We start from the raw sequence: 14,355 nt of genomic DNA on the forward strand, positions 1-14,355 counted from the left end.
TAAGTTTACAAGATGAGAGAGAGACTGAGATTGAGATTACTTAGTTATTTTGGGATGACCTAATCAGAAGGTAGATAATACTAGAAATGAAGCATGATGAGATAAACTGTCACTGGCTAGTCCTTTATAGTGCCTTCGACTCAAAGTATGGTCTGAGACCAGCACCGGCATCACCCTGGAACAGGTTTTATAACCTGTGATGGTTTAAAAAATATGTCCACACATTCTTTGACACTCCTCCCTTCAAAAAGTGGAGCTTAATTCTCCTCCCTTTGAGTGTGGATAGTCTTAGTAACTTGCTTCTAATGCATAGAATATGGTGGAAGTAATGGTGTGTAACTTTGGAAACAGTCATAAAAGGCATTGCCGTTTATTCTTTGCTCCCTCTCAGATCTCTTGCTCTGGGGAAAGCCAGCCTACATTTAGTAAGGACATTCAAGCAGCCTATGGACAGGTCTACAGGGTGAGAAACTGAAACCTCTTGCCAACAGCAGAGAAGAACTAAAGACTTTTGCCAACAGCCATGTAAGTGAGCCATCTTGGAAGTAGATCACCTAGCCCTGGCTAAGTTTTCCAGTGACTTCACCCCTCCTGCCTTTTGTCTTGACTGCAACCTCACCAGAGACCCTGGGCAGCACCATTTAGCTAAGCTGCTCCCAAATTCCTGACTCACAGAAACTGTAAGATAACAAATATTTGATGTCTTAAGCTACTTAATTTTGGGATAATTTGTTATGTAGCATATCACTCCAATCCTACTAAATCTAAATTTGCATTTTAACAAGCCTCCCAAATGACTCAGGTGCACATTAAATTATAAGAAACATGGCTCAGGAGGTGCATACTTCATTTGGTTTCTGCCTTCCTCCTCATTAGCTTTTTAAGGAGTGTCACATACACCTTCAGGCCTAAAGAGATGAGACAAGGTGTAAAGAGATGAGGGCCCCAGTTCCAAAGGACAAAGAAGGAGAGCCTCCCAGATAACCATGAGAGGGTCGAGGAATGCAAGAAAGGGAAACAGCAATATACATATCTCATATCACTTGCTGAACCGCATTAGCCATGTCATCTAACACACTGTACATCTGAATAAACCAGGCCCTTTAACTCATCTACCGAGTGTTTAAGGCATGTGAAACACTTCTCTTTTTAAACAGCAGCTCCATCTGTGTTCTGCCCAGTCTTACTGAAAATAGCATAATTTTGATTTTAATTCCACATATGTAAATTGATGCTTCAACTTGAGTAAGTAAAGAATCTCTACTTTCATCAGTGGAAGAGATTTGTTCAAGGATTTAAGCAGATTTCCATTTTAACAACCAGTTTTCAATAAAAGGCTAAGAAATGCCCATGGGATGTGAATTATATGGCCGGCACTGAGTTTATGAAAGTGGCTCAAGACTAGCTGAGAAAAAGTTGCTTGTTACTAAAAGGATACTGAGGGCAATGTGCATCGCAGGGCAGAAAACAGCACTTGTAAACAGAAGGTCAATACAGAGCAAAGACTCCTGTCTATTATACGATAAGCAGATGCTTTCTATTCTAACTTGCTTAGGATTTATTCTTTTAGGTCATACATAAATAAGGGTATGGATTTGTAATTTTCAGAAGGGTTATACACAAAAATTTCCCTTATATTTCAATGTATCAAATGTCATTTCCTTGGTGAGCCCCCACCCAAACTATTTTTGAGTATTGAAATCAGCACCTCCCACTGCATAAGTTTACTGTCCACCTCACCAGGCTATTTCTTTCTGTCTAACCCTTACAATCTAACATTTTCTTGCTAATTTCCTTTCTTGATTGCTTACTACCTGAGTCTTCTCGCTAGAATGTAAGTTCCCCTGAAGACAGGGATTTACCCTTAGGTGGTCATTAGTGCCCCACTGGTTCTTCACCCTCTAGTGCATGGTAGGTTTATGCTTCTTTTCCCCTTCACCACACTTTCTCTTTCCCTCTGCCACATGGCTGGCAACATCCAGAATCTCATTATTCTGGGTGCTGGAATGAGGCGGCCACCTCATTATTCTGGGTGCTGGAATGAGGACCTCGGGTGACCCATGAAGAAAATGTAGCACAGGGAAGAAATCATTTTATTTTAGCCCACTGGTATTTAGAGGTTTATTTATTATTGCAGCATAACCTATCTCATCATGAGGGACATATCTGTCTTTTGGTGATACTGTATCAACAAAAGCACCTAGAACAATGTCTGGTTTAGAACAGATACTTAATAAATATTTATTGAAGAGATTAGGGAATGCAAAAACGGTCTACAAAACCTTCTATACTGCTTCAGTAAATAGATGACTTGGATAATTACTAGACTAAAAGTACTGAGATATTCAGTAAAAGTTATTAAAGCTTTCGGTTAGGGATAAGATGGCCAAAGACATGGAGAGCTGATGAACACAGCTGCTGGTAGCTCTACTGACTAATAGGTACTGTTTAAGCCAATGTGTTTTACACAGTCATACTGAGAAGGTGCAAACTTATTATATTATATTAACAAACTTAGAAGGTGCAAACTCTTCACATGTTGCTGAGACCACGGTTTAGAGGAGGACACATCTGAGAAACCTATGAATTTTGTGCAAGGAGTCAGTTCACATTCAAGGTCCCCTAAGGAATTACATCATATCTGTAGAACTCCTAGAGGCCACCTATGCTTCAAGCCTTTTGCATTTCTTTCAGAACTGAATCATTTGAGGCCGAAGATGGCAGGAGTGCCTAGGGAGGGTGGAGTTCAGCACAAGGAGAGAAGCAGTATAGTATGATGGTTACGGCATAAATTCTGGAGCCAGCGTGAGTGCTTTGAATCCCGGCTCATCCACTTATTTAATGCACGATCATGGGCAGGTTACTTGACCTTTCTGCGCCCTCAGTTTCTACATCTGCAAAATAGAACTAATTATATTACTTATGGCAAAAGGGTAGGCTGGAGATAAAATGAATTAACACCAGTAAAACACATGGAATAGTGTCTTGCATATAATAAGTCTCAGTAAAAGATAACATTTATTATTGCCAAGAACTGCTCCTCCTACACAAGGATTCTGGTCTGCCCAGAATGTAAGTTTATGGGCGGAACTAGACTTTGATCTGCATTCAGTAATGCCCTGTGCAAACAAGTCTCTAGCTTCCATGCTTAATGTAAGAGTCTCTGATATTGTTTTAGGATTTTTTTTTTTTTGTGCCTCCCTATGGATAGTATAGACCAATAGGGTTCCCTAAAACAAATGCCACTTTGATTCTGCCTACAACCAGAGCAGACATGATATATTTCAGGCCTAAGGATCTGTATAAGATATCTTAGGGATCATGGCTCTGTGCAGCTGCCAATTCTACAAAGCAGAAGAGAAGAGAAGGAATGATTCAGGGTATCAGTTTGCAAAATCCTGGCCAAACTTTGGGAGGAAAAAGGACTAATCTGCCAATAGTAACTGTAATTTCCAAGGAAATATAGCAGCTTACCTTCATTTCTAGTTCTTGGTTTGATGCAGGTAATACCTGAAGTTTTGCTTCCAATTTGTATATAAAATTGAACGAGTCTGGGGAATAAAAACTTCAGTTTACTTACAAATAAGAGTTCAGAAGAGTTTTAACCATTTGCATTTTGATACTTTAGAAAAAAACCTCCTGTAATTATTAAGTACTACTTTCAAACTCAAAGGGCATATGACAAGCAGAAAATACATAAATTATAGTAAGCTAATTCAGTAACCATTTAGAAAAAGTTAATTAATATGACCATTCATTTTATTCTGTAATAATGATCTAAACAAAAGGAAACTGTTGAATATCACTTCATTGTGACAGTCTGTTATAATGTAATGGAATTACTAAAACGGAAATTGAAATTCCTTAAATCTAGTTAACACTATCATTGGAAACTCAAGATGAAGATTTTTTTAAATTATACTTTACGTTCTGTGATACATGTGCAGAACGTGTAGGTTTGTTACATAGGTATACACATGCCATGGTGGTTTGCTGCACCCATCAACCCATCATCTACATTAGACATTTGTCACTCAGGCTGGTGTGCAGTGACACGATCTCAACTCACTTCAACCTCTGCCTTTTGGGCCCAAGTGATCCTCCTGCCTCAGCCTCCTGAATAGCTGAAACTACAGGCATGCGCCACCACACCCAGCTAATTTTTGTATTTTCAGTAGAGACACGGTTTTGCCATGTTGGCCAGGAGGTGGGCTTGAACTCCTGACCTCAAGTGATCCACCTGCCTCAGTCTCCCCAGGTGCTGGGATTACAGATGTGAGCCACCGCATCCAGCTAAGATGAGGAAAAATCTAACTTAAGAAGTTGAATACCATTATTTGTTTAGAGTCAGATAATTACCTGTCAGTTGCTGATTTAGACTCACTTGGTTAATTTTTCACAGCCGGCCTTCAGTCAGTATGATGTAAATTACGCCTCAGTCCATAGTGACCAACAGAGAGTACCTGCTTGACAGGCACACCTCTGAGAGAACAATGCAGATGGAAAGGGATGGAAATTGAAGGCAGAAAAAATATGACACAGGACCCCAGTTTTGTGAGGAGATCTAAAAATTTTAAGCATTTTTTTTCTATTTCTTTTGTTCCACTTCTCAAATAATTTAATTGCTCTTTTAAAAAGCAGTTTTATTTTAGGTGTACTATTATTTCCTTTGATCTTAAAAACCAAACAGTTCTTTATTTTACCAGTAGGTGTCAGTGTAGGCATTTAATATTTCTGGGCACCATTTAAAAATAAGTGAATACAAATCAACTCAGATAAACGAGGACGCATCATTTTTGGACATAGAATGTAAGGTTGGAAAAATCTTTGTTTCACACAGCACACGCTAATAATAATACCAAACTGTTTTCATAATAATATCAAACTTTAGAAAATCAAGCTGGCATACCGTAGACACACAGGCCTTGGTGATGACCACACATGGATTCATGAATTGTGGCATGGTTTTTGTAGAAACCACCTATTTTATTGCAAAGCTAAAGTTATCTTCATTTTTACATATCATAATCTATATACAGAAACATTATTGTATAAATTCTCAATAACAGAACAGAATGTTTTAGGTTAGACCACATCGTGTGGTAAATAATATGTTTGTGAAAAAGCGTACTAGTTAATACTTCTTACCTGATGTTCCTGGTGTCCAGAGGGACCGTCCTGGCTTCCCTTTTCCCTGGGCCATTGAAGTACAGAGACTTGCCATCGTTAAGTGTTCCACAGCCAGTTCCAACCTGGGCGCCTGTTATCTTGTACCACAGAGGGCTGAGCTTCCCCTCAAACCTATCGAACATCTCATTGTGATTGGGGACATTTGACACACAAGTTCCTTGTGCCGCTTCAGGAAAAAAATAGAGAGGAGAGATGCTTTGTTGGAATCATCAAACATGAGAAGGTCTATTCAACACATGGGCGAAGGACGAATGTCCATATGGATTAACACGGGGGAGAGAGGCCACGTGAAAATTTGTATCTCACAACTGTCGGTCTGAAAGACAGCCATCACTACCATCATCCAAAACACTATTTTGCCTCTGTAAGTTTTTGTTTTTTGATAGAGGGAGGACATTGGGAGGACATTGGGAGCCATACCTTTTCATAGTTCCTGCTGCTGAGGATTTGTGTAAACTGAGAAACAGATTTCATTCACAATAAAATCTGCTCATTTGTTGTCCTATTCTAGGATCAATAGGGGCAGTCAGTCTCAAATTAAAAGAAAAATCCTTGAAACTGTGAGGGACAGCACTCTCCATAGAAGGCCTGCAACAACATATGTTTGTCTTTGGTCATGCGCCAGATGAAGGCTAGAATACTGAAAAGCTGGGAAGAAGCCTTTTGAAGTTGTCTCCAGGAAAAATTAAAAAAAAAAGATTTTGAAGCTTATAGTATTTTCTCCAGTTTTACTCTTTAATCTCAGCTCTTTTCATTTTTGCTTGTAGCAACATCCAAAGGTCACTGAGGTCAGAGATACTTTTCTCATAAAGTACTCTTTGGGCAGACTTGGGTTTATCATAAGATGCATTTTTATTTTAAATGTGTAAAATTACATTTCCTATAGATAGCGATGCAGAGGGCTCACAGAGGCCACGCAGCCATGCAGCGTGTGGTTAAGAGCTTCAGTTTGGGTTTTGGAGAATGACTGCCAGGGTTTGATACTCAGCTCCAGCAACTCCCAGCTGAATGATCTCGGGAGAGTTACTGTGCCTCAGTTTCCTTAAATATAAATAGGGCTTACGGTACTGTGACAGAGTTATTGTTAGAATTAAAGGGGATGAAATAAAAAGAACCTCGATGTCTGGCATGAAGTAGGATCTCAAGCAATATGAATTATTACTGCTATGAATAATAAATCCTCTTTAGGAAACGAAATTTGTATTAGCATGTTTCCTTTCTGGGGCAGCTCAAAACTACAAAATATCCTAATATCTCACGTGCCTGGGTTGCGAATTCCTACAATTCCTAGACTTAAAGAAGAATAAATTCAGAATTTCTTTCTTTGGGAGAATAGCATGAAACACAGCAACCAGCGATGACTATTTTACAATAAAACCCTCAGACACATGTATTTAGCCTTACCAGTATACCCCAGGTCACAGAAACACACTCCTGAAATGCAGTCCCCATGGCCACTGCAGTAACTGGGACAAGGCTCAGATATGTACACTCCATCTAAACCAAATGGAGGCACGTTTTTCTGTGAGTTGCTCTCCTGGATCCATCGGAATCTGGTCTTGCTGTTGGGAAAAACAACACACCTGTTTCTTGTACTAACATCTCATATCAAAGCATTGGAATATAGAAAAATTCAGAAAAATTCAACAGAGACTTAATATTTATTTCAAAGTCATGTCTGCTTGACTGCACTTAACCTTCATAAGGTGTCTCTCTCTCAGACCCTTTTTTTTTTTTTTTTTTTTTCTGAGATAGCATCTTGCTCTGTCACCCAGGCTGGAATGCAGTAGGGTGATCTCGGCTTCTCGGCTCACTGCAACCTCCGCCTTTCAGGTTCAAGAGATTCTCTCTGGGAGGCCGAGGTAGGCAGATCACAAGGTCAGGAGATTGAGACAATCCTGGCAAACCCTGTCTCTACTAAAAATACAAAATGTAGCCGGATGTGGTGGCATGCGCTTGTAGTCCCAGCTACTTGGGAGGCTGAGGCAGGAGAATTGCTTGAACTGGGGAGGCGGAGGATGCAGTGAGCTGGGATCGTGCCACTGCACTCCAGCCTGGGTGACAGAGTGAGACTCCATCTCAAAAAAAAAAAAAAAAAAAAAAAAAAAAAATTCTCATGCTTCAGCTTCCAGAGTAGCTGAGATTATAGGCATACGCCACCATGCCCAGCCAATTTTTGTATTTTTAGTAGAGATGAGGTTTCACCATGTTGGCCAGGCTGGTCTCAAACCCCTGGCTTTATGTGATCCACCCACCTCAGCCTCCCAAAGTACTGGAATTACAGGTGTGAGCCACCATGCCCAGAATGATTTCTTTTTCAGCATAAATGTTTGAACATTTTCTCACCTTCTGCTCTTTTAGTAATAAAATCCAGAAAGATATTCCATTATTTTACTTAATTAATACTTCACTCTGCTATCACACTCAGTTTATGGAGAAGAGGCTGTTTGGGAACGTTTGAAACAATCTGTCTTTCTTAGGACAGATAAGGGAACTCTGGCTATTTGCTGTCGACATGCTTCAGGCGGGGAAGAGTTAAGTTTGTACTGACAGCTCTATTCACCTGTGCCTTCCCTCCCTTCCTCTTCATCTCTCATCTTTAAATCACAAATACCAGTTTTAACTGCCAATGAACAAAAGGAGGACCTGGTCCCAGTACTTCAAAACCCTGGAACACTAGTGGGCTGGGCTACTGCCCAGTTCTTCATTTCCTAGAACAATAGTTTTGAGGTTGCCAAACTAAAATTTGTCCCAACTGCTTTCCAATTTTTAAAATACATCTTTTCTTTTCCAACATATGGAAACACACACACACACACACACACACGCACCCCCCTGTGATTTCATACCAGGGAAATACCTCTTCCTTCTCAGTTCCGCTATAATCAAAGGATGAAAATGTATTAGTATATCTACATTCCAATTTATTCTGCTGCCAATATTTATAGACTTTTGAGTTAATCCAGCTTCTTAGTACACAAGGATAAATAATCTTAAAGATTAATGAAGATTGTTAAAACCATAGATAAAGACGGCTCCCTCTCGCCTCTATTATTGTGAGGATAACATGGCAAGATCAGAATGGATTTCTTTTTGGCTCTTCAAGTAGCTTTGGAAATTTGGCAGCACTGAACCATAACCTTGGCTTTTTTCCCCCCTTCATTATTTTAAGTTACCTACTCATGGCAACTTTATAAACTGTAACTAGTAATGCTGTTTATTAGGTTTAAAAATTTTCGAGAAAATTGCCTAGTAACGTAAGCCCCAAGCCCCAGTTTCAGTGCAAGAGGAAGGTAAACATACAAATATATTTCCTTTGGAGCTAATTTGAAATATATTGGTCTTATTCTTTTTAAGGTAAAAAGAATTGAATTAAAGAAGTTTAGAAAAACAAAGCAAAAGCAAAAAAAATGGTACAGTTGTCTTAGTGTCATGGACCTTGGGAAAATTCCTTCCCTTGGAGCTGTAACATTATTCAGTCTCTGAAGGTATCTGTCCTCTTGAAGGAAGTAAAGGGAAATAATGAACACCAGCATTTGTCAACTACTCTTAAGGAAAGTTTTAAGGCCTCTATGCCTCTTCCAAAAGACAGACTGCATGTCTGTGACAAATGAGGAAAACATGCCAATTCCCTAATACAAGTCCTCTTGGATTACAAGTCATGCTTGCTTCTTCTTTTTTATGTTGCTATGATAGAACCCAGAGAAACATGGATCCACAGCATCTGTGGTAAGGGAAGTAATGAAAGAGAAAGGAAAACTTCTTTCCCCCACCCCAGGCTCTTTCGCCTGGGCAAGATGAGGGCATCTCCCCATCAGTTGCCCCATTTCATGGAAGAAACCAGCTTGGATTTGGGCCCAGAAGCATTCAGAGGGTTGAATAATCCTAAGTTTACATAGAATTTTAGAAAAAGTTTTGGCAATTTGATACTGAATGAAGGACAAGTGAAATCCTTTGACCCGTCTCTGATTCTTGGGCTCTTACAGATTTTATTATAAGAGAATCAAGTTCCGATTTGGCCAGAGTGAGGAGGTATCCTTGCTTGCAGTTATAGATCCTAAGGCTCCTATAGACCCAAGAAGCAGAATGCACTGTTACATGTTTGAGAAGGTAAAAGACCCCAGGAGCTCAGTACTAAGGAATGCTTATTTAGATTTAAACAAGAAAAACACCAAAAGACTAATTATTTGGTTAATAGGGCGAGTCCGGAACGTGGTGAATCATAGCTGCAAGTCCTAGATAGAAGACTGTATTTCAGAGTGAAAGGGCAAGAGATGGTTCCTTTTTCCCTTCTTTCAATCTTTGCTAGTTTGTTTTTTGTTGAAAGGTGCAACTCAAAGCAATAAAGATTTCACTGGCCATGACCTCAGCATGCTTGCTTCATTTCCATTTATCCAAGTTATGCCTGGTTCCTGATGTCTGTGGCCACTCTGTTCTCTTCTCAGTGGCAAAATCTTGGGATTGAACACAAGTGGTTTAGCAACCTCAGGGTTTCTGGAATAGGCGGAATAACTGGTAAAGAATTTATTATAAAAACTAGTCACTGAGAGACCATCAGAAGAAGGAAGGAAATAAGTAGACTAAAGTTAAGTTAGTAAGTATGTCTCAATTCTATACTTTTAAAGTAGAGGAGATACAGCCTTGCAATTGTGACTACTAATGTATTTGTGCACATGTTCTATTCTTGCCTTTTCAAGGAGACACAGAATGTGGAACAATGATTTCTTAAGTAGCACTGGATACATTTTGGAAAAATATGAAAAAGAAAGGTGTCGTCATTATAGCTAACACCTACTGCTGGTCTTTATTCCTTACTCAACATCCCTTCATTCAATTAACATTTAGAAAGCATCTACAGCATGCTAGGCACAGTACTAATGCTAGTAATGCTATGAGGAGCAAAACCCAGACATAGTTCCTGCCTTCATGTAGCCCACAGTTAAGTGAGGAGACACACTTAATCAAACACCCACACAAATAAATGCACCTGTGCAACTCCGACAACCATTAAGAAGGACATAGAGAAGAGTATCTAATAGAGGTCTTGACTTGATAGGAAGGTCTAGAAATAATCTAGAGGAAGTAATGATTGAGAGAAAGAGTTTAATTTTATGTAATTTTATTAGAAATAGATCATAGGCCAGGTGCAGTGGCTCACACCTGTAATCCCAGTGTTTTGGGAGACCTAGGTGGATCACTTGAGGTTACGAGTTCGAGACCAGCCTGGCCAACATGGTGAAACCCCATCTCTACTAAAAACACAAAAATTAGCTGGGTGTGGTGGCACATGCCTGTAATTCCAGCTACTCAGGAGGCTGAGGTGGGAGAATCACTTGAACCTAGGAGGTGGAGGTTTCAGTGAGCCAAGATCGTACCACTGTACTCCAGTCTTGGTGACAGAGTAAGACTCTATCTCAAAAAAAAAAAAAAAAAAAAAAAAAAAGTACATCATAGTGTGATTTGACTATTCTATTCAAAAAGCATCCCCTTTTGTTTCGCATGTCCCAGATAAGGAAAAAGAAGAAGATACCAATCTTTCTTTTTGTTTCCTTCCCCAATTTTCATTTTCGGTTGGAGGATGCCTGAGTGAATCAATTTCTACACCTGTACCCTTCCATCACCACACAATTCAATGTGATGTTGCATCTGCCTCTCAAATTAGGAAGGTTTCTGCTTGTCCTGTGCAGAGATGCAGGGTATTCTGCAGAATACTAAGCAACTTTTTTTCTAGTCCTGCCCAGAGACAGCCACTTATTGTACTCTACATAGGATACCTAGAGCAGGCTACATAGCATACTGCCTGGATGGGGATGTCTCTGGGAGTTGTGAGAGGTATACCAACATATTTTCACCATCACCAATGTGTTTTCTGTAGGCAAGAGCCCAGAGAATTAATATGAGCACAAATGGCTCCTTTGAGAAAATCAGCTTAGACTTATTTCTGAAAGAACAATTTTCTTGTAACTATTATAAGCATGTTTGCCTCATGGCAAAACAGCTCCGAATTTTAACAATTTTAACACTTAGAATTCTCAGTTTTCCAACACTGCATTTGGAGATATCTGAGTTTAACATATTGCAGAAGGAGCAACAACAGCTCATTTACTTGGGGTAAAGTAGAAACATATTTACTGTTCTTTAGTTGAGGGCTCTTCATCACAAATGCCATCAGCCAGCAAGCTGGATGGTATCCAAATTAACCATGACACTGGATTCTAATGATGAATATTTTGTCTTCCAAAAGCTGAGGTCTAAGAAAATATTGATACATTGGGAGCCTCAAAATACTGGCTCATTTTGTGATGCTAAGGACAATCTGCTCTTACTTCTCATATGTGGCTTTACCAACTGGGTTATTTCACCCAACAACACACCTCAGTTTCAGATTCAGCTATATATTTTATTGCTTAATTTTTTTTTATTTCCATAGTTTTTTTGGGGACAGGTGGTTTTTAGTTACATGGTTCTTTAGTGATTTCTGAGGTTTTATTATAGTGTACCCATCACCTGAGCAGTGTACACTGTAGCCATTTATCCCTCACCTTCCTCCCAGACTTCTCCCTCTGAGTCCCCCAAGTCCACTGTGTCATTCTTATGCCTTCCCGTCCTCCTTCAGCTGTAAATTCATTATTGGGCTTCAGGGAAATGAAACAAGATTTGTATTCCTTGGCTCCTAATTGTATCATTGTAGCAATGATGTGCCACTTGATGGCACAATGATGTGCCAACTTCATGGCACATTACGCCAATCTATCTGGAAGAGCTGCAGTTGGACCACAGTTTTGGAAAGTATGGAGGGAGGAAGGCAGTACTGGAGGTGAGGAGTACAAGGGCTGCACAGTTGGAGATGGGCAGGAAGCAGGATGACATAGCTATGTAGCTGCAAACACAGATATGTTCTTACGGAAAAATAAAGATGTTCTCAAGGGGTGAAACCTGGAGAGTACAATCAAGAGCTAAGAAGAACAGTGGATGAAGGAACCACTATCAGGGAACAGACCTCTCTTAATCATTGGAACGTTCTTGTCCTGGACATTGTTCTTAGAGGAGGGAGCCCTAGTAACAAGTCTCTTGCTGCATTTGGAATTTCTGAGGGCCAGTGACTGCTATATGCTTCCCATTCCTTCCTTTTCCATTATTATTATTATTACTATTATTATTACTTTTGAGTGGGAATGTCTATTGTGGTTATCCTGCCGTTGTCTCACCATTTTATGTTCAGTAAGGGTAAAGTAGATTACCTGTCTTTACAGGTCTAGAGATCAAGGACCCACATTCACGTCCCAACCTGATGGAGATAATACAACAAGGGACTTGGTGTCTGGTGCTGTGATGGAATGAGAATTTGGGGAGTCTTGGGAGGACAGTGAATGCATTTTTCAAGTGGAAGAGATGTGAATTAATGGGCCTAAAACAGACCAGGGTATATAGTTACAATAATGCCTCCCACTTAATCACACTTCCTTTTGTATATGCTCCTCTGCAGTGCAACTTTAATGCACTTCTTATTAAAAAAGGAAGTCTCTTTAGCCACCTTTTAAATCTAGACTGGCTTTGTGACTTGTTTTGACCAAAAAGATGTGGCAAATGAGATGAGGCTTTGCAGTTACTTTTCCTCTCTTGGAATGCTAGAGCCCACCTAACTGAAAAATACTGAGATGAAGACAACATGGAGATAAAGGTCCAGCTGACCCAGACTCCTACCAACTCATCAACTGAGTGCAGCCAGATGATGGAGCCCAGGAAGACCAGCAGAAGAACTGCCCAGCCAACCCCACAAAACCATGAGAGATAACAAATCATTATAATTTTGAGCTCTTAAATTTTGGAGAAGTGTGTTGCATAGCAATAGGTAACTATACAAATATAATCCTAGGCTCTATTGAGGAATCTAAACAAAAAGTAAGGAGGATTTTTCTTTAATTAATTAATTAATTTTATTTTATTTTTTATTATACTTTAAATTCTAGGGTACAAGTGCACAACATGCAGGTTTGTTACATATGTATACATGTACCATGTTGGTATGCTGCACTCATTAACTTGTCATTTACATTAGGTATATCTCCTAATGCTATCCCTTCCCCTTCCCCCCCACCCCACAGCAGGCCCCAGTGTGTGATGTTCCCCTTCCTGTGTCCAAGTGTTCTCATTGTTCAATTCCCACCTATGAGTGAGAACGTGCGGTGTTTGGTTTTCTGTCCTTGCGATAGTTTGCTGAGAATGATGGTTTCCAGCTGCATCCACGTCCCTACAAAGGATATGAACTCATCCTTTTTTATGGCTGCATAGTATTCCATGGTGTGTATGTGCCACATTTTCTTAATCCAGTCTATCATTGATGGATATTTCGGTTGGTTCCAAGTCTTTGCTATTGTGAATAGTGCCGCAATAAACATACGTGTGCATGTGTCTTTGTAGCAGCATGATTTATAATCCTTTGGGTATATACCTAGTAACCGGATGGCTGAGTCAAATGGTATTTCTAGTTCTAGATCCTTGAGGAATCGCCACACTGTCTTCCACAATGGTTGAACTAGTTTATAGACCCACCAACAGTGTAAAAGTGTTCCTACTTCTCCACATCCTCTCCAGCACCTGCTGTTTCCTGACTTTTTAATAATCACTATTCTAACTGTTGTGAGATGGTATCTCATTGCAGTTTTGACTTGCATTTCTTTGATGACCAGTGATGATGAGCATTTTTTCATTTGTCTGTTGGCTCCATAAATGTCTTCTTTTGAGAAATGTCTGTTCATATCCTTTGCCCACTTTTTGATGGGGTTTTTTTTTCCTTGTAAATTTAAGTTCTTTGTAGATTCTGGATATTAGCCCTTTGTCAGATGAGTAGATTGCAAAAATTTTCTCCCATTCTGTAGGTTGCCTGTTCACTCTGATGGTATTTTCTTTTGCTGTGCAGAAGCTCTTTAATTAGATCCCATTTGTCAATTTTGGCTTTTGTTGCCATTGCTTTTGGTGTTTTAGACATGAAGTCCTTGCCCATGCCTATGTCCTGAATGGTATTGCCTAGGTTTTCTTCTAGGGTTTTTATGGTATTAGGTCTAACATTTAAGTCTGTAATCCATCTTGAATTAATTTTTATATAAGGTGTAAGCAAACGATCCAGCTTCAGCTTTCTACATATGGCTAGCCAGTTTTCGCAGC

The 14,355-nt window shown here is 39.7% G+C and overlaps 1 protein-coding gene across 2 annotated transcripts in view; it reads right to left on the minus strand.

Moving 5' to 3' along the window:
• The window catches only part of RELN (reelin), a 519,467-nt gene that overhangs the window by 97,564 nt on the left and 407,548 nt on the right, over positions 1-14,355 (minus strand). For both annotated transcript variants that reach the window (XM_023192552.2, XM_023192551.3), the window contains exons 29-31: positions 6,595-6,752; positions 5,149-5,356; positions 3,475-3,551 (exon numbers count right to left, since the gene is read on the minus strand). In XM_023192552.2, the coding sequence (XP_023048320.1) occupies positions 3,475-3,551; positions 5,149-5,356; positions 6,595-6,752 (443 nt within the window). The remainder of the gene's footprint in view (positions 1-3,474; positions 3,552-5,148; positions 5,357-6,594; positions 6,753-14,355) is intronic.

Source organism: Piliocolobus tephrosceles, chromosome 8, assembly GCF_002776525.5.
Source record: "Piliocolobus tephrosceles isolate RC106 chromosome 8, ASM277652v3, whole genome shotgun sequence".
NCBI classification, from domain to species: Eukaryota; Metazoa; Chordata; class Mammalia; order Primates; family Cercopithecidae; genus Piliocolobus; species Piliocolobus tephrosceles.